General features: G+C 38.7%; 1 protein-coding gene across 2 annotated transcripts in view; it reads right to left on the bottom strand.

The window, feature by feature from the left end:
• The window catches only part of Zfhx4 (zinc finger homeobox 4), a 185742-nt gene that overhangs the window by 141092 nt on the left and 24095 nt on the right, over nt 1-20555 (bottom strand). Inside the window, exons 2-3 of one of the 2 annotated variants that reach the window (XM_087897245.1) lie at nt 19664-20555; nt 18310-18812 (exon numbers count right to left, since the gene is read on the bottom strand). The exon at nt 19664-20555 is cut by the window's right edge and continues 1741 nt beyond it. In XM_087897245.1, coding sequence (XP_087753371.1) covers nt 18310-18812; nt 19664-20555 — 1395 coding nt within the window. The remainder of the gene's footprint in view (nt 1-18309; nt 18813-19663) is intronic. The other variant, XM_087897246.1, reaches the window with a different exon arrangement.

Genomic DNA, 20555 nt, shown 5'->3' with positions numbered 1-20555 from the left:
TATCGTTGATGCTAACGTGGCTCTCACTAAATCTGTCTTAGATAAAAGCAAAATCATCAGTATCTTTCATAAGCAGGATGAAGCGCCCTGCACATACACATCCATGCATGTACACTACTTACTCTTCACGCATTTATATCTCCATTTACGCTTCTGGAGTAAAGGTCTAAAAACAAACCTCAGAATCTGTCTTCCTAGACTAGAGAGACAACACAAGAATTGCAGAATCATTACAATAGGCTATAAATGAGCATGAAAGCCAGCAGGCCGGTGGAAGTCGACTCTCCCGAGACCCATAAGATTCCTCTTCAGAAAATAGAATATATATCTATGGCCTACAGATATCTTTCTATACAGGGAAAGTGGATTTCTGAAACCACAATCAGGCGAAGCACTATCCTAAAATATTTTCCCCTAAAAAGATATTCCTACAAACTTTCATCCAGCTGTATTGAGGGGAGTATTTTTCTAATTCAGCACTTAGAAAATAGGTTCTTATCTCACCTGCTCACCTCCAACAACAGTACAAAAGAACTCTTTTATAAGTGCAGTTTTTCTTAGTTATCTATTTTTTGTTTGTTTGCTTGTTTATTGTGAGGCCGGATTTCTCTACACAGTCTGGCTGTTTTGGAAATTACTGTGCAGACAAGGCTGGCTTGGAATTCACAGAGCTCTCCCTGTCTCTGTTGCCTGAGTGCTGGTTTTAGAGGCATGAACCACCACTCCTGTTAAGAAAGTTTTCTCTGTCAAGACTTGGCATTTTATCCTGCTATAATGGGATTCTGATATACAAAAACATGTCATACTCCCGTCCTTTGGGGCAAAATGATGCATCAGACAGGGACAATACATGAAATGGATTCACGGAACAGATCCCAGCAAAGGCCGCATCCCTGAAGGGTGTTCATCAGAGGAGAGTACTAGGTGAGAATTCCTGAACCACGGAGAGTAAATGTTAGTGGCCCTGAAGTTACCATTACTACCCATTATTTCTGGAAACTTCAGATGTACAAGAAAGTTACACCATTCTAAAGAGCACCCCAATTTTGGCTGACAGTCACAACTGTATATTTAAATGGAGCTATTTAGAGTACACTAACAGAGTTTATGACCTTGGGGTTAGTATATTGGACGAAGTTCACCAGGGAGTCTCCTGGTCAATTTCATCTCTTCTACTTCTCTGTATTACATTCAGTTCAAATCTGCTGGTTGGAGGTAAAGACATTTTTATCACACATTTTTACATGGCAACTCAAGACTCTAAATGTTTGAAAATATTTCTGACAATTGTGCTTCTAAAATTCTTCGTGTCTAAACTTGGATGAAAGCTCAGTCAGTAAAGGGCTCTCCTTCAGCACGAGGAACTGAGTGAAAGCCCCCAGAACCCACGGACAAGGAGCTGGATATGGGGGGAATGGTGTGCATAATGTTGATTCTGAAGTAGAGGAAACTGGATCCCAGCGCTTGCTGGCCAGTTAGCCTAACCTACACAGCGGAGTTTCAGGACACTGTGAAACCCTGTGTCAATAGACACAGTGGGCACCTCTTGAGGAATTATAGCTGACATTGTCCTTTGACCTGCACATGCACCTGCTGACACACACGTTAATAATAATAATGATAATAATAATAATAATAATAATACAGTGACAACAAGGTTTATATTACTAATATCAAAAGAAATCACCTCATTTCTATCCCTAGCTTTCTTAAAATTGTCTCTGATCTTCCCTTACTCCCAATATTTGAAAAAGTCATTTGTACAAATAGCAAGGTACTGATGACACAGACAAGTGCCCCAAACCAAACACAGACAAGTGCCATTATATTACTTGCTTCCAATAGTCAATAGGTATTCTTTGTTTAGAAGTGATTATAAGTTTAATGATTCTCTATCTCTCCTACTAAACTATAGGCTCTGCCAGAGCAAGACCTGTATCTATGTTGCCTGATACTTATTGCCTGGTGTGTCCTGGCACAGCAGGCTCTCAGTAAACAAATAAAGGAAATGAGTGGATGAAGTAAGGTATTTAAGATAGGTAGTTCAGACAGTTCTCTATAAAACGGGTTTCTTATTGTTTTTGTTTTCGTTTGCCTTCATATATATATATATATAGGGAAACTTCATGAACATACAGTCCTGGGTTAAACAAACAAATAAAAGGAAGATTCCACAAAGTGACATATAAGTACATTAGTAGTTTAAGAAGAGGTATTTGTTAAACCTAGACACAAACTCAAGGTTGAAGACCAGATGTGATTAAGTTGATGCAGATTTCAAAAAGTCTTAAGTTAATTCTCCTTTTCAAAAGTCTATTTGTCACTCAGAAGCCATAAGTTAGCTTGGGGGTGTGGGAAGCATAACATCCCACAGGCTAAAGTAAATGCAACGTCAGACACAAAAGCTCCAGAAGTTTATTGTGCAACAGTGAGCCTCACCTCCTAACTGCTCATTGGCAAATTCTCACTTGACAGACTTGAAAACTAGAATTAAAAGTGTTATGCATGGTTCGTTTTCTGTAGGCAAAGTTCTAGGAAAGAATGGATATCGAAGTGGAAACACATTGAAGAAAAGACACCCGAAACCTTTTGTGAATTGCAGTCGCCCTTTTTAAGTTGATGGATATAACTGCATTCCTGTTCAAAGCAAACTCCATCTGAAGACCAATGATGGAGATAAGGTGCAAATGGCTCTTCAGAACTAATTGCAGGTGTATTAGTACTTACAGAAATTAAAAATGAAATACCTTCCAAATAACAAGACAGAAGTTGTTCCCAATACTCAAGTCACTGCCAGTAGCAGAGATGTGCTGCCCGGCACAGTGAACAACACATGCAGGAAAAGCTTCCTTCATAGAAGACTGTCTTTAAGGCTAGTTTTGTAATTTAATTAAGAACTATAGAATTCATTTAGGGGCAGGAGGAAGTCTCCCTCATTTTACTAATACACTAACTAAGGCACAAAAATAATTCCGAAGTAGCACATAAAGAGGAGAATGTCATTTTGACACTCTGATAACTGAAGACAGAAAATGTCTGAATCTGACTTTCTTTTAAACTTTTCTGAAGCTGTGCAGAAAGCTAGAGGGCTGTGAATAGCTTTCATTGACTTTCTAAGATATTACCCCACATGCTCTCTTCACACCTCACCCCTAATTAATTAATAATAGGGGCCATCAAAAGTGAAACCATTGTCTATGTTTATTAATCTAATCAAGTTTTCATTGACACGCATGCTGAACTCATCAGTCTATGGTTCAGTTTCTCTGTTTCCAACTAACAAAAGCCGCTTGAAGAATCTTTTACATAAAAGAATATGGAAGATTATCATTATTTCCTGCAGAATATATTCTTAATTTATTTTCATGGTAAATACAGGGGACTGTGCCATGTCCTCAGGATCACTGGCAACTTAATGCCTGATCTCATGGTGCCCATGTCAACAATCTTTATGAAGAACAAGTCTCTGAAAATTGAAAACCTCAAGGAAAATTAGCAATTATTTGAATCTAATCCCTATTAGGGTTGTGTCTAGAAGAGCTACAGAAAAAAATATTAAGGATGTCTTACCCTGATTATTATATTAAATATAAGAAATTGATTATTTATTTTCCATACCTATAAAAGGAAGAAATAATCCTCCTTGTTGCACGTAATACTCTGAGAAATACTAATTTGTTTATAGCTTTACTGAAATATTTGTTCATTTATAACCTTATTATTATGAAAAAACAAATATAACACACTGTAGACACCACATAGGTAGTGTGGCAGAGGCAAAGGGGACAGAAGACTTTACGTTTCCTTTTATTGGTATATTAGCTTCATTTTTTTTAATTGTGGAATCATACAGCCACTGCTCCTCAGACTTCTGCAAGGTCTTTTTCTGAAGCACTAAAGGAAATCTACATATAAATTCCCTACATCCAGGAAGGCACAAACCCTGCTAAACGTATTATATAAACTACCAAAGTCATTCCTTAAAACTGGAACACAGAGAGGCTCTGATGGGGCTAACCCGCGAAGGAAAAGAAAACACAGAGATGGTCTATAGTTCCTTTTAAAAGGTGGTGAGTTTATTGAGGACAGGAAGTCCAACATATTCCCTTTATGGCTGTCTTATTTCTCTTTGGAATCCAGCAGAGTGTTTTTGTTTGCTTGTTTGTTTGTTTGTTTTGATTTGATTACCAATGTGACAAACAAATGTCTGTGTATTGTTCAAATATTATTTTAACAGAAATATGTTAGTCAATAAAAGCATTCTTAAAACATATCAACTTTTAGTTTCACATGAAATTCAATTGGTAGATACTTTTCAAAAATATAGTACAACTCAAATAAATCCTTAATTTTCTGAGAGCAAAAAATTATACTATGAATATATATGAACATCTATGAATAGTAACATTCTGATTTCCAAAAGGTGAAGCTTGTATTTTGCTGGGTAAAGTTTGCTAACTTGCCTTCTCTTAACCTCCACCTAGCTCATCATTGGTTCTCTCCTTCCTCTTAAGGGTACACCCCTGCCATGAGCAATCACATCTTTACTTCCGTCTTTTTCTGCCATCAACAGAACTCTCCTGGACAGGTAATGTGCCAGTGAAGTGTCTTTACTGTGATGAATTGTCCTGATCACGGATGTTGGGTCTGGAGCCAGACTGAGTTCCAATCAAACTTAGTCATCAGCATTACCAGTTATTATATGTGAGTTTGTATAATCAATTAGGTTTTTATTTACAATGATTTCATCTTCAAACCTTCCTAGTAACTGTACCTATCGATAAGAGAACTTATGATGCATCAGTGAGTCCTCCCTACTCTTTCCTGTGCATCGTCTCATCGTTTCTAACAGTAATCCCGTCTTCTCTAGGGCTAATTCTGGTTAGCTTGCTGCTGGCTCTGCCCCATGAGTCAAGGTTAACTTTATTAATAGTCTTGGGGTGTCACAGTGTGATCAAATATCCCGCAACAATATCTAGCATTTTAGTAGGGATAGAGAATGGCTTGGTGGATAAGAGATTATTTCCCAACACCCACATCAATAGATCACAAATCCCTGTTACTTGGGCTCCAGGGAACCTGACACTCTCTTATGGCCTCTACAGGCATCTGCAGTAATGTTTCCATATTCAACACACAGGTATGCATACATATATATGATTAGAAATTTTATTTTTAAGTCTTAAGACAAAAAGCAAGCTATCTTGTTGCTACTGAATACACACTCAATAAATGTTATTATTAAATTTTCTCACTAAAGCAGTTGGCTGGAAGAGAACAGACAATGAAAAGTATCATAGGAATAATGAGAAAAATTTGAAAGGTTTTAAAGTGTGTGTGTGTGTGTGTGTGTGTGTGTGTGTGTGTGTGTACATGTTTCTAGTGACCAAACTCAAGACATGTTAGGCAAGTCTTTGAAGTATTCTTTAAAAGACAGTTGGCACTGATTTGACCAAGCATAGTATAAGAATACTCTGACTGTAATAAAAGATCTAATTGATATTGGTAATTACTCATTTTGAAATCCTACTGCACAGTACCTAACTCAGAGAAATAAATACAAAATTTATATATAAATGTTTGTAGGTTAATGATTCATAATAGACATGAAGTAAAAACAACAAAATAAGTATAAGATAAGTAGAAGATACTATGCAAAATGCTAAAACATGATGAATTTTGAAAACATTATGCTAAGTGAAGGAAACCTCACAAAGGATCCCATACACTGTGGTTGCATCTATATCAATGACCAGAATAATCAAATCTATAGAGACAGAAAGCAATTAGCTGTTGCCTAGGGCCATGGGAGTGAGAGTTCGGGATGGTTGTGGGCAACTAAATTAGTACAAGATTTCCTTTTCAGCTGAGGAAAATATTCAAGAGTCAATTATAATGATGGCTACATAATTCTGCGAATATTTTAAATACTATTCAATTGCATTTTAAATAGATGAAATGCACGGAGTATGAACTGCATCTCAATCAAGTCCTTACAATTACTAATAATAAAAAATTTAAAAAGCCAACAGGCACAGTAAAGCTGAGGCAAGACTCAATGTTCTTCACAAGCCGAACCTACTAGAAGTTGAGACATAAATTACGTTTCTTTCTGCTAAAACATGAAAATTTTCATTGGTCATTTGTCACCGTTTCCACAATAACTGCAAGCCTAAACATTAAGATTGTTGCCTTCTTTGGTGATTAACCACAGTGATCAGTTTAAGATGTTGTATGGATGTCTGAGTGCATGGGTTTCAATCTCTCTGAGTATCTTGTGAAATACGTTCTTTTCAGACCAAAAAAAGAATACAATCCTAACTATGTAGACATGAAATTGAGAAACACTTACTTTAAAATAAAAAAAAGAAAAGAAATTAAGAGACTTAGTACAAACACTTGTGTGAAAAACAACTTTCTCCAAGACTAGGTTCAGGATCTGCCTCTTTATGGCGGGAAGGTTCCGTTTGCCATGAGTGGCGCCATTTAGTTTTTAGAGAACCTATCACTTTCACCAAATCTTACAGTGCTCCTTGAACCTTTGATTAGTCATGTGTACATTCAGAACCACTTGGTACTTGCTGCCGAGTCCTACACACTATCATCAAAGGCTTATTATCTCTAAGGTCAAAAACACAGTGTACAGGAAGAAATTCCTGCCATCTACTTCAAAACAAAATGCAGGAAATTACTGATTAACTCATGATCTTTATAAATTTATACATTTTCATACAGAGAACTCTCTCTGTCGCACACACACACACACACACACACATACTTTGCTACAGGTTTTGAGTAATGTTCTTTTAAGTAGAGCTTCATGAATACATATAGGAAATATCAAATCAAGTATCAATTTCTTCTTATTTTTATCTTTTTTAACAACCTTACATACTTACATATCTGATCTGAAATATATGCACATTTTTTTCATTCACTGAAAGAAGTAAATTGCTCATTTGGAAAAAAGTATAAACGTATTTATATGTATATCTGATTCTTGTGAATTGCTTCTGTATCCATTGTTTTAAAATTTTCAAACTGCTATCATTAAAGGAGCAGCCACAGCCCCAAAGGGATAAAGAGACACAGTACATACTACAGGTGCTCACAGGAAACGATGATAAATGCCAATCTGTTTTGAAACACACATCTAAGTAAAATCAGAAAAACTTGGACAGTTGGGAAATTAAGTCACTTGCTGTTGTATGAATTAAAGGCACAAATACCTCTACCTAAACATTAAAAAAATATTCTAAGTCTAAAAAGGTCTTCAGAAGAGCCATTTTATGATTTCAAATACTTAAGAAATTAAGCAGATCAAAGACTGAGTTACTACTCTGAAGAAAGGCTATTTTTAAATTTGCTTTTGAGTTGGCTAACTTTGTATTATTACAGCCAAAATGCTGGATGAACGTAGCTTGTAGAAGGAAAGATTTCTTTTACCTCACAGACATAGAGGGAGGCCAAGCCCATGAATGGTGAAAAGACCTGATGAAGCAGTTGAGTTCACATCAGGGTGGGACAGGAAGCAGAAACAGCAATAGGAAGTGGTTAAAAATAATACACTCTTCAAGGATCCACCTACCTCATTTAGTCAAGTATCACGTCTCAATGTCTCTTAACAAAGTGCCATCATTGGGGGAACAGGCATTCAGAATATTAGACACCAGATTCAAATCACAAAACCCTTCCATCTATTTTTAAAGAATTTGTTTATGAGACTGTGTTCCATAGAATGTTTGTACACGGTATGTAGATGTGTTGCTATAATTGGCGTAATAAGAAGCGGAACAGCCAATAGCTAGGTACGAGAGATAGGTGGTATTTCTAAGCAGAGAGAGCAAGAAGAGATAATCAAGGTGCATAAGAGATGCCAGGAGACAAGGAACAAGTTAGACTTACAGAAATGAGGCAGCGCTAAAATGCCACGTGGTAGAAGCAGATTAATTTGAGTTACAAGAGCTAGTTGGGGACAAGCCTAAACTAACGGTCAGACTTCCATAACTAATAAAAAGTCTCCATGTCCTTGCTTGTGGACTGGCGGCCAACAAAAAAGCTTGCTCCAGACTGGGAGACGAGTTTTAAGGAATCACTGAAAATTTTAATGCTTCTACAGTAGCAAACAATTTCTGTCTTAGTTATTTGATTTTTTTTAACAAAAATGATACAAATAAGAATCCAATAATGAGATAGTATTTTTTTCCTTGAAGATCCGTCCACTCTAGAGACTACCATTCCTCATTGCTATGGTAGTGATGATAATAATGATGACATTTTATTTGAGAAATAATTTGATTTCATCAATTACTTCTCAAAAGATATTGGAAGGCCTCTTAGTAAAGGACAGTAATATTTAACATTCCATTGTAAACAAAAAAGTTTTCAGCCTTTTCAATTATTGTGTAACATAAATCCACCAACAGAGTAAATGCTAAACAACAGAATGATGTTCAAATAATTCCCATTTAGGCTTTGAATCTTTAGAAAAACATCATTAATAATTCTGTAGAAAAGTTCTGGTGAGGGCTGCACACACGTAGACAAAAATGGCTGGCAACTGACTGCAGAAGTGATGGCAATTAAGCTTACTAGCCAATATCTCACAGTTGAACACTGGATGGTTTTAGTCCCTGAGAATTTATGTCCTCAAAAAGCTAGTGTTATCCCCAAGGTTGCCAGATTGACAGTTAGAAATATCTTATGTCTTTGAAAAACACACCCAGTATCATTACTAGGATGTCCTTACCTGCTTTTCACACAACAGCTACAGAGACTTCACCATCAGTAACAAGTCTGTCCTTCCAAAACCCAGACAAATCTCACTTTCCAATAAAGGACATATCATTAACAAATGTGATCAGCAACATCAATGTGAATGACTAAACAAATCTCACTGGTCAAGTAGCTAGGTTAAAGTTTCCAAATATCTCCATGACCAGCCATTGTAAGTTCTAGCATGATACTGAGGTTTACAGCAAATTATTTGGCAAAATTTTGAAGAGAAAAAAGGTTGTTCCTCAACTTCTGTTGCCTAAGACTGAGGTACAGTCTTAGGACTCTTTAAATAAAATGAAGACTAACAACAAAAAGCTGAATTCAAGGTAAAATAGAAAGGAAAGAGCAAGAGCAGAAGGTAGGATCTGATAAATGAGGTTCATAAAAACATACAAGGTTCAAAGTAAGAAATGAAATATAAAAATGTGAAATTAAGACTCAAAATCACAGGATATTTTAAACATTTCTAGTGGGTTACATGCACTCAGGCCTCCTCCAGGAGTTGTAAAGTTGTTAGGAAAAAGAGAGAGGTGGCTCAGCCTCTGATTGAATGAGTGCTCCAGCTGCCCCTGAATGATCACAGAGGCACATTCCACCATCTCCTCTGCGGGGCCAGTGGGGAACCATTAATGCATGACTGCTGGGCTTCCCTGGTGACCTGAATGAAGTAATGCAGCCTCCAAAAGGGGCTTAACCAGCAGTCCCTGTAAGCTCCAGCGCTAAAAGTGATAAATATTCGATTAGTCAATCCTGTTCAATACACCGAGCACACAAAATGCCAATCCAAGGAAGTTGCTGAAAGCAAAAGACTTCCATTGTGACAAGAAATACTCAGGTGACCACTTAACTACCAGTTTCCCCTCCTGGATAATAGATCAGTGGTTTAAAAGTGTCCTTTCAGCACGTGGCATTCATGGATCCAGGCCCGCTGGTCAGTTCCCACTCTCCCTGCCTAGACTTTTAGAAAATCTGCTGATTTAGAGCCCTGAAAATGCTACCCAACATGATGGTATTGAAGACAAAGTGGTAAAGTTTATCAGGCATCAGCCTCTCTACTTTCCTTCCCTGCTTTTGCAGTCCTCAAATATAAAAAAGGTTTGTTTATTGATGGGATCTCTCCAAGTACGCCGGCCCTGGGCTGGACAGGCAGAGTGACAACTCAAGACCAGGATCTCCCTTTCTGTGAGGACCTGAAAAACTTCTGAATCTTGGTCTCCATATACACTTGAATGTGAATAATCGCGTAGAATTTCTTGGAAGAGTGATGAGACAATGGACATGTAGCATTTAACTGACAATTTTGGTCAGTACATGTTCTTTCTTCAAAAAGCAGTGCTATTGTAAAAGGCAAAAAAAAAATGGAACAATAAAATCTCAAGATCGCTTCATTGTCAATAGACCACCTGGAACTAAAAGAAGGAATATTTTTGGAAAGAGACTCCCCAATATCAATATCCCCATCAATCAAAGAGAGACAGCAAACTGTCAACTCTACCATTAAATGAAGATCTCTTGCATCAGAATACATAGTCACAAATTATAAAATTTTAAAAGGTTTTCTCCAAAGTGGTGTCACCATAGAGTTGGGTCTCTTTCCACGGTCATCTTTGCTTTTCATTAATTTTTTCTTCAAACATCCAGGTATCTAATACTTCAGTCCTATACTTCCTCTGTATTTTCTTTAAAAATGCATGAAGGGGGGCTGTACAGACAGCTCAGTCTCTAAAATGCCTGCTGCACAAGCAAAAGGATCTAAGTTTCAATTCTGCACATCCACATACAGAGCCTAGCTTGGTGGTGTGTGCCTGTAACCCCAGCCCTGGAGAATGGTGAGGGGTGAGCCAGGAGAATCCATGAAGCTCATTTATCAGTCAGCTTAGCTGAATCCATGAACTTCAGGTTCAGTGAGAGACCCCATTTCCGTAAATAAGAGTTGAGCGCAACAGGGTCAGACACCTGATGTATACCTCTGGCCTCTATCAATGTAAGTGTGGATGTGTTAATACGGATGTTTTACCCACATGCCTTGTCCACTAAGAAGTACATACAACAGACACAAAGGCAAATGTAACCCCAATACTTTTCAAAGATGAGAGGCCAGTGTATATTCTATGCTATCAAATATTTCCACTGATAGGCTTTAGGCGAATCTATTACCACATACTTTTATGTGCACATTATACATATAAACAGTATATAAAATATGTTATATGTGCTGCAATCCTAGTTTTCCTAATCCCTAGACATAACCGATTTGTTTCCTTACATCTCCTTCCCCCAAGAGGAACTTACCATGAATCTGTCTGGGCTTAAACTCATAACCTTCCCACCTCAGTGCCACAAGTCCTGGCATTATAAGTGTGTGTCACCATGACTTACAAAGCATCAGAATATTAATTAAATATTGCTGAGTCAAATGAAACAAAATACTGCTGTGTATAACTCATCTGTCCTGATAACTTTATAACAAGTCAACATGATGAGGAATGTTCAGGCAGAACTCTCCCTGACTGCTGTGTAAACTGTCCTTCCATGTTTTCCAGGGTTATAGTGAAGCATCATCCTGATTCTGTAGAAAGGCTGATTCAGGCTGTAACAGGACATTCTTCCTAGTTTTTTTTTTATTTTTTTAAACAACACATAGCAACAGCATGCTGTATTTGAAAAATAACTATGAATGTGTCAAGCAAGGAAAACTCTTTTTGGGTTAAAATTTTTAACATAATTCTCATCTTAGATGATAAAAATGTTATGCAATAGAGAGTCTGTCAAGAAACACAAACAGGATTATAGTGTGTCTTTGGACAATTCAAGATAGCCGGCACATTCAGATTCTGGACTAAGCATGGTTAAAAACAGTAGGAAACATGTAATTTTTATGAATGTCCCTGGGTCCAAATTTAACTTACAGTTGTAAAGAGTAGTGTTTGAAAACACAGGCTCAGAAAACTCCGTGTCCGCCCAGCACTTGGGAAGCCGGCTCGTCATTCACCACAGTAATGGACACACTCCCCATGCTGGTCTATTCAAAGTCTGACACACAGTAAGTGCTCAATAAACGCTTCCCTGATTATTGGAGACAAGAAGTAGCATATCATCTAGGTCCTCTGCAGATGAAGCTACGACCCTGTGTCGGCATCAATCGATCCACCTAGGTTATGGAGTCTGTGAAAACCCGCCTAATGGTGAGGTGTTGCTATACCTCCGTGGTCCTGATTCGCTTTTTAAATAAATCATATCCTCTCAAGCTCTCCTGAAAGCCACTGACAATGCGAGGAGAAATCGCCTCTAATGCACGGATTGTCTGACTGACGAATACATCTCCACATCTTGTGAGAGTTCCCCCTCAGCATAGGCGCAGACTCAAAGCAAACTTGGTAAAGCATCTGCAGTAGGACTTGGGAAGGCCAGATGTTCTGGAAGCAGAACTGTGGTCATTATGCACATGCCAGCTCCTCCTCACTCCACCCCAGGCCAAGACCCTTTCAGCAGTAAGAGGCCTGCCTAACATATGACTGTGGTTGCACTGCTGTGAGCCAGCCCCGCGCCCTTTGAGCACTACAACAACTGCAGACCAGCTCCTCGGGAAAGGGACGGAAACAGGAAGTTAAGGAAACCTGCGTGCAGAATTACGGGACAACACTTTTATTTAGTTTACCTAAGCGAACTTAGGACAGGTCATGGATAAGCCATTTGATATTTGGGGATAAAATGTACCAACATTCCAGGTTAGATAGAATGAGCACAAAAGACAGAAATGAGTGAATCACCAAGTGCAAGTGGGTGTGTTTCTGGGACCTGGCACTAATGGTAGTGCCGAGCTGCTGGCCTGGCCGGGTTCCTAGGGGGGGGTTGTACCGAGGCAGTAGCAGTGCTGTGTGTGCCTGGGGTGGGTGTATTCACAAACTGTCAATGAAAGGAGCCTTAGCAAAGGGAACTCTCTTCCTAGCCCTGACTCCCAGCTGAGTCCCTCAGTCCTGATCCATCCCCACCCTCCCTAACGTAGAAATTCTTCCAGGATAAGCAAATATATTAACAACAGTTCACTCTGAAAAAGAATAGAGAGTCATTTACAACAGTAGCTTCTCTATTTTTATAGAATTTCTTGTTTCCCCGTTAATTAAAAGAATTAAGAATGCTTCCTTAGAATTGCTTAGGAAACTAGCTAATCTTGCAACATGAGGTACTTCCATGAGCAGATCTGGGTGAGAAGCAGAGCAGTCATACACATAGGCGAATGACAGGAGCTCGGGTTAGGGAAAATAAAGACACAAGGGACGGGACGATACATTTTTTTTCTTTTTTTTTTTTTTTTTTACAAAATTCTGCCTAGGTTTAATAACAATCTCAGACACTATCATTATTTTATTTACCTTGACCTAGATATAATAAGCTTGGCTAAAATGTACCTCTGCAGGGATTAATATGTATCCATCTGTTTATATTTAATAACTTTGGGGTTATTTTTCTTACTTTGGAGGTAAAAACCAACTTCTCAGCTCACAATGCACTCAGTACGTGCCACACGAGCACAGTGACAGAAGTCCACATTTGTGCTGAAGTAGCCTGCTTTGCACGTGACTGTGCTTCAGACAACGTCATGCTAGAAACAGAAGGCTGTACAGTTGGGAGGGCCAGCCAATTACCGTGTGATCTAAAAACATCCGTGATTTATTAGTTACTATTAGCTAACCAGTTCCTCTTTATTTGATCTGTGTATTTATTAGTTCTAAGTATTATGCAAGCATGGATTGTTCTACTGTAGAAATGACTTTTTCAACCTCTGCCTGTCTTTTAATATGAGAATACAATGGAATAATTTGAATTGTGATTACTCACAAACAAAATTGTACAACCAGAATTAAATTTCACACTGCTTTTCAACCTTGAAATGAACATTCATGTGAAACTAATACAAAAAGTACAAAAATATTTCCATATTCAGGTTAATGTTTAGTCAGGGAAAAGAATGGCTTCGTTTATCTCTTTAAACAGCTTTCTTCGTCTAAACAAATGCCTAGGATAAGAATAAGAAGAGCTTGTTTGGATTTCTCAGAGCACACCCATATTGCAATCTCCTTCACATATGATCTCGATCCCACTGCGCACTGGACCATCTTCTGGACACTTTCACCACCACACAAGAACGATGATGTCACTGACTAACACGGTACCTGGCTGGTGTATTTGACTTGGGTGTATGGTTATAAAATTACCTGTGGCTCACCGATAGCTTCAAACCATTCAATATTTTCTAGTAGTAAGAGCAGAACAGGGCAGGCGAGACCAATCATTCCCTTTCTTGCTTTCTCTGCACATGCTTTCCTCACTGTGTCTACTGAATTCTCTTCACTGTCCCTCCTCCCCTCACCTTCAGTTTTAGTTCTTAGCCTGGATCTTTAATCTAAATCATAAATGAAGAGTAAAACTGGAAACTATTCCTTGGATCTATGTCACCCTAGAAGGACCTAGGAATAAGCTTGAGTGTGTGCCTCTACTCACCATGGAGACAGACTACTGCTTGAGGGCTTTTAGCTTTTGTGAGATCCGGATAGCATACAGCAGTGAGGAAGTCAGATAGGCTTTGCCTTGCTTCTAGCAGAAGCAGGGAGGAAAGTAGTTCAAGCAGTTAAGCTTTTGACTTTGAACCAGAAAAGTTGTGAACACTCACACATTCACACAGGAAGAGGCGGGCTGTTTGAGGACACAGACAGCTAAGCGCGGGCATGGTCCACACAGGGAAATAGTTAAGGCAAGGCTGGCCAGAAAAGCCAGCCTCATAGAGCCAAGAACATATGCCAGCGTATTTTGGAATATTGCCCAAGCCTTCCTTGATAGTTCTAACTTTCATGTATAATGCTAAGTGGTTGTCATTACAACTTTCCACTGGACTCCTCAGAAAATGCCAGGGCTCACTTAAGAAGCAGAGCAAATTACAATACATTTTCAGAAGGAAGACTGAGAGATGGTAAAAGAGGTCCTTTAATACACTCCTTGGTCGACTCATTAGTTCATTACGTCATACGAACATTTAGTAAGGATCCCAGTATGTAAAAAGCAATTCACTAAAACTTTTAAGAGAATATAAAAACATGAAATTTAAAAAAATAGAATGCAGTCTAGTAAATGAGCTCTCTTTAAACCACTGTTATGTATTTACACATGCACGTATATGGACGTTAACCAGTTTTAACTGTCTGCACACTGAGCATTATTCGGCTCACTTTAAATACTCATCCAGGCCCTAGCTGGAAAGATTAAGGGCAATGCATAATTTTTCTTTTCTGTTTCATTTTTTCATGATCAGTTTTCCTTCATCATTAAAGTTTGTGGATAAAAAATATGTCAAGTTAAGGTTTCATTAGAACTTTATAGACCATCTCTTGAAAAAAACGAGGAAGATTTTTGAATAACAGAGTTGCTTTTCAGAAAAATCTAAGGAAAGTAATACTATACCAAAGTGAACACAGGTTTTTTTTTTTCTTTCCGTCATCTTTAGCATTAGACATACGGTTTTTCTTTCTTTTTTCTTTGTCTTTCTTTCTTTTTTATTTGGGTCCATATGGAAACATCATCAACACATTCTGCCTCTGGGTTCTTTGCCAAAATACCATAGACCACAAGCCATCTACCTTAAACATAAAAGGAGAGGTGTTTTTCTGGTCAAATAAAAAAAAATAATTTTTACTACCCCTCGTCTAATGTTAAATCTGACTAAATCCTGCCAAATACATTAAAACAACATCTGTAAAACAGATTTTCATTAAATTGATCAGTTTAAAGTTAAGCAGCTCGGCAGATGATGCTTTCACACTAACCCTTGACCTTTAACTTTTAACCTCCTTAAGCGGAATGAAGCACATAGTTCTTTCAGGGGGTGCTTCTCCAGCTTGACAACACTGTGAGTAGAGTGTTTTATTCAGACTGAACTGACACGTCGCCATGGTTAGAGTGCTATGAATCAATATGTTGTCAATAATGAGCAAAGCTGTTGCCTTGTAGCTCCGTATCTGCCTTACAACTGTAACTTGCCACATTCCTCTAATGTCTAAATTATTCACAATGTAAAATGGTGCAAATTAAACTATTAATGGAAATAAATTTTATAGAGAAGATTATTGTCTAGTTATTAACTCTGCAACTATTTTATGTCTAATTTTAATATTTAAGCCATGTGATAAACCATGATTTTTTTTTCCAGGCCCAAGCCAATTTGTTAGGTTTCTCATTTAAAAGCAATTAATGTTACTTATAAACGAATTTTATTTTGCTGAGACAAGCCGGCCAAGCTAATCTCCTCATCACAGTGCTTGAAGTGTTCTCTGTCTGAATTACATTGTTTTTGAATTGAGTTTGGAAATAGCATGCTCAGTACATAACAACTTGGGAGTGTTTCTTCTGACTATTTCTAGAACTATGCAAAAAATAGTTGAATTGTCAATAACAGTGGTCGGTACTCAAATATGTTTGGTATTCTTTGAATTTAGTGCAATGTTTTACATAATAACTTAGTCTGCTGACCATATTTAAGCACTATATTGGATATACTTGGGTAATTAAGGGATACACAACCAGAAAGTACACATTATATTCTTGCATAATCTTTAAAATAACTATGCATTTTATGTTTGTGGGATAGAATGTGCTCATAGTATTACAGTGTTCTTTAGACTCAAGTATTTATCATAATTGGTCTTTATTGATTTGAATTTAAGACCCAACTGTCCCTCCAAAGGAACTTCAAGTTGAACCCTGGACTTTGTAAATGGCCCTACAGGAATAAGGTGGCCAACTCATACTTATGGGAAGAATTGCATGAATTTACACACACACACAAACACACAGACACACCACCTATCGACATATAAAGAATTATCAGACAGTTTGATTAAATAACCCTTTTAAAGAATATAAACAATAACACTCTCCCTTTCACTCAGCTCCCATCTGAGAGTAATAAAATAGAAAAATCTAACATTTATATTTCCTATGCACAACATGTTAATTTAAAGTGTTAGAGGAACTGCGTGAATATAAACACAGTTCATGAATATTCTATATAGCTCCCAGGGTCTAAATCTATTATTTATACAAACTTAATGTTTGTTTTTTTCTCCTAGGTATTCTAAAACTTTTAATAGGTCAGGTATCAACAGGAAAAAAAGAAGTAGGCAATTGAACAGTTGTCAACTGTTGCTGCAAAACTCATGAATTATAATACAATTAATCCTTTATATTATATTTTCAATAACATTGAGGTAGAAGCATTCCATCTTACATTAGGGCCTGCACTCCCCACAAACTGAGCAGCCCAAATCTAATGCTTTCATTATCGATCCACAGAGTGCCAATAATGCAGGAACAATGTTACAAATTCTCACACTGAGACTGGAGGTTTTTGTGCATAGTACGTCTATCTAAAATTTAAACAGGAACAACCCAAGTGCACAGCACCAAACCAATCCAAATAAATAATTCCCGAGTCTAACCCAGATGGCCACATCTGCCTTTGCTGTTGTGTTTGCAATTTTAAATAGCATTAGTAAAGCTATAGGTACAATAATTGTTGGTTGACTCTTGATAGTATAGTTATCACTGATTTCTAGTATAAATCAATAGATAACACTTGCAAAATGGATTTTGTAATCATATTTAGAGCTTGTTACAGTGACTAATAGTTTGCAATATTTTCTGAATTTTAATATCTTCTAGACAAAAGAAGGTTTTTTTTTTAATAAGTAACCACGTTATTCATCAAAGAAATGAATGTGCTACACTTGTACAGGAACCAAGACGATCAAGGCAATCCAGTGAACTAACTAGAGAAAATAAGTTCTTCCGTCATTAGGGTTCAGAAAACATCAGGACGGTTGTGCAATACTTGCTGCTGCTCATCCCTGTCACGTATGAATAACATCTGCCTGGTTTCTCTCAGCAAAGATAACAGTGTACTTGTCATCTGAAGCGCATATTGATGTCTGCCACACCCTTTGGGGAGGAGGAGAGGCCTGGCTAGTTGGTCAAACAATCAAACAGAAGAACAAGGAAGTTTCCTCGTAGAGACTTACAACTGGTGGTGTGGGGTTTATTTTACAGCAGAGCACACACACACACAGAGAAACCTCCTGTTTGGGTCTTTCTTGTTTATCATCAAACAAATATTACATTTACAGTATAGAGGACCAGTTGTATCCTCTGCTCCTGCCCCCATTAACAGTTAGTTTCAGTATATTTTTGTTTTGTAAAAACAACAAATAGAACATAACTTTAAAATAGTATTTTCACAGTGACACTATCCAGAAAAATTTACTCTATTGCAGGAAGCCAGTGAAGCCATCCATGCCCTGAGATAGGGGGAAATAGGGCAAGGTGCAAATCCCTTGTTTTCACTGCTGTCTATTCCACACACCTTTAGAACGGTAACAGGAATTGTGCATCTGGACCCTTACGCCTGCCCTCTCCTTGCCAAACTCTAAAATGGTGAGTGCCCTTTGCTATTCTGCACCAATGAAAATGGATGGCACTGCTTACCTTGTAGAGTTTCAGGGCCGCCTCGTGCCTATGATTGGTGGTATGCAGACGTAATTTATCCACACTGTTGGTGTAGTAGTCACAGGCATTGCACTTGAGGTGAACAGGGTTGCCAATGGCAATGCACTTCAACCTCCACTCATTGCTTTTGCCCCCTTCTTTGATGTGGGCCACCAGCTGGTATTTCTGCATATGCTTATCAGTCTTGCAGTGGAGCTGGAAGTTGGCTTTGAGCTGTGTGTTGTAGTTGCAGAGCTTGCACTGGTAGATATCTCCAATTACAGCCCTCCATTCCTCTTCAGGGAGAGAGCGCTCGCTGTTCACATGCACACTCAGGGCCTCCAGGCTGTCAGAGGTGAATTTGTTGCAAACAGCACACTGGAATAGCTTCAGCGCCGGGTCACTGATATAAGGTGACAGCTCTCCTGCAGTAAGGAGGGACAGGTCATCACCCATTAGCTGACCACTGGCAAGCCGGATTTCAGGCGGCAGCTCATTATTTACTACAGGAAGAAAAATTAAAAGGAAAAATAGAGACTAGAAAACACAGTACACACAAAAGAATGTAAAATAAAGTCTTGCCTGACGAGGAATGTGCTTTCTCTAGAGCTTATACTATAAAAAGCTGTAATAGGATTGAATCAGGATCAATTACAATCATCCCTTTCAACTTCTAAATTCCCTCATCAGATAGCTTTAATTACTCCTACTGGGCACGATGATGTCATTCTCAAATTTGTATTTTCCAGAACAAGAAAGTTGATCAATACCATAACAAAACAGTCACATGAGTGTGATTTAAGAGCCTAGATAAACTTACAGAAACACTAATTGTTATTTCCCCATTTGTCTTAAAGCTCCATGGGATTTATCTAGCTCTGCACTGGCTGCTGATAATGTACTCCCAAATACCTGGATGAGGTAATGAGTGGTATTATTGTAGGTTTAATTATGAGCAATCGCAGGCATTAAAATATTTTTCAAGAATATTTAATTAAAATCATGGTACCTCAAGTTTGATATCTTGAAGAATAATCATTCAAACTGAACCTGCAAATTCTGTCAAGCTTATGGCTAATGATGGTAACTAAGTTATGTAAATTAGCATTTATTAATGAACCTATCAAATGTGGACAAAATTTGCTAACTTCTTCCATGCTATCACTAATCCCTTAACTCTTTGGTCTCAGAAGTTAGTTTAGCTTTGAAGTCGAAACAAGAGACAGCTTGCCAATGCATTTTAAGAGGAAGCCCTTTCTAGTGACCTGTCCCAAGGTTGTTATTGCTCCCTCACAAGAGGCCGTATGAAAATGTGATTCAAGACTGACAACAGCGAAGAATAGGAAGTACTAACCAAGTCCTGGTGCCAAAGCAGCGGCTGTAGCTGAGTCCAGCTGGAATGGGTTAATCATGAGCTGAGGGTCTGCAGAATTTTCCAGCTTCATCCCGGTCAGGCCAATGTTCTGAGCCAGGTAGTACTGGTAAAGCTCAGCCTCGGCCGGGGCCAGGCCCAGGTGCAGATTGTGCTGAATCTGTTTCATGTTCTGCTGCAGAAGCATCATGTTGTGCATGTGTTTCTCGCTGGTCATGTGAATCCGGAGGTTCCTCGCCACGTTGGTTTCGTAGTCACAAACCTCACACCGCCAGGTGGGTTTCTGTTTGGGTTTGGACGGGGAGGGTGTTCCGCAGCCACTAAGGCTGGTATTGGGGGTTGGGGCAGAGTGGCCAAACACTTGCTCGCCATTGCCATTTTGGAGATTCTGAACATTGTTCAGGTGCTTGTCAGACTGCATATGAATACTGAGGTTGCCTTTGGTAGTGGTAGAGTAGTTACAAACCTCACAACGGAAGGGTTTATAGCCACACGTGTAACTCTCTCCCCGGGCAAGCCTGGGGTGAGGCTGTCCAGTCTTACAATAAACACAAGAGCCTCCTGGCTCGGGGTGCTTCTCCTTCATATGGGCCTCCAGAGTCTGCTGATATTTGTAGTGCCAATTACATTTGGGACATTTGAGGGTTTTGCATGAGTTCCTCGAGTGCATCATAGTCATGTGACCACCAAGAGACCTCGAGGACCCCAAAACCGTGTCGCACTTTGGACACTCAATGCCACTGCCTGGGGAGCCATCTCCGCCAGGACCTGGTGTACCAGGTGTGCTCGGGGTGTAGCCGTGCTGGTGTGGAGTAGCTGAGCTGTCATCGTCTCCCCGGGCTGTTTCGCTGGAGTGAGCTGCTGTGGCACCATC

This window comes from Myodes glareolus, chromosome 16 (genome assembly GCF_982192425.1).
Source record: "Myodes glareolus chromosome 16, mMyoGla1.1, whole genome shotgun sequence".
Lineage (NCBI taxonomy): Eukaryota > Metazoa > Chordata > Mammalia > Rodentia > Cricetidae > Myodes > Myodes glareolus.
The sequence above is the reverse complement of the archived record's forward strand: the minus strand, read 5'-3'. Positions and strand labels throughout refer to the sequence as shown.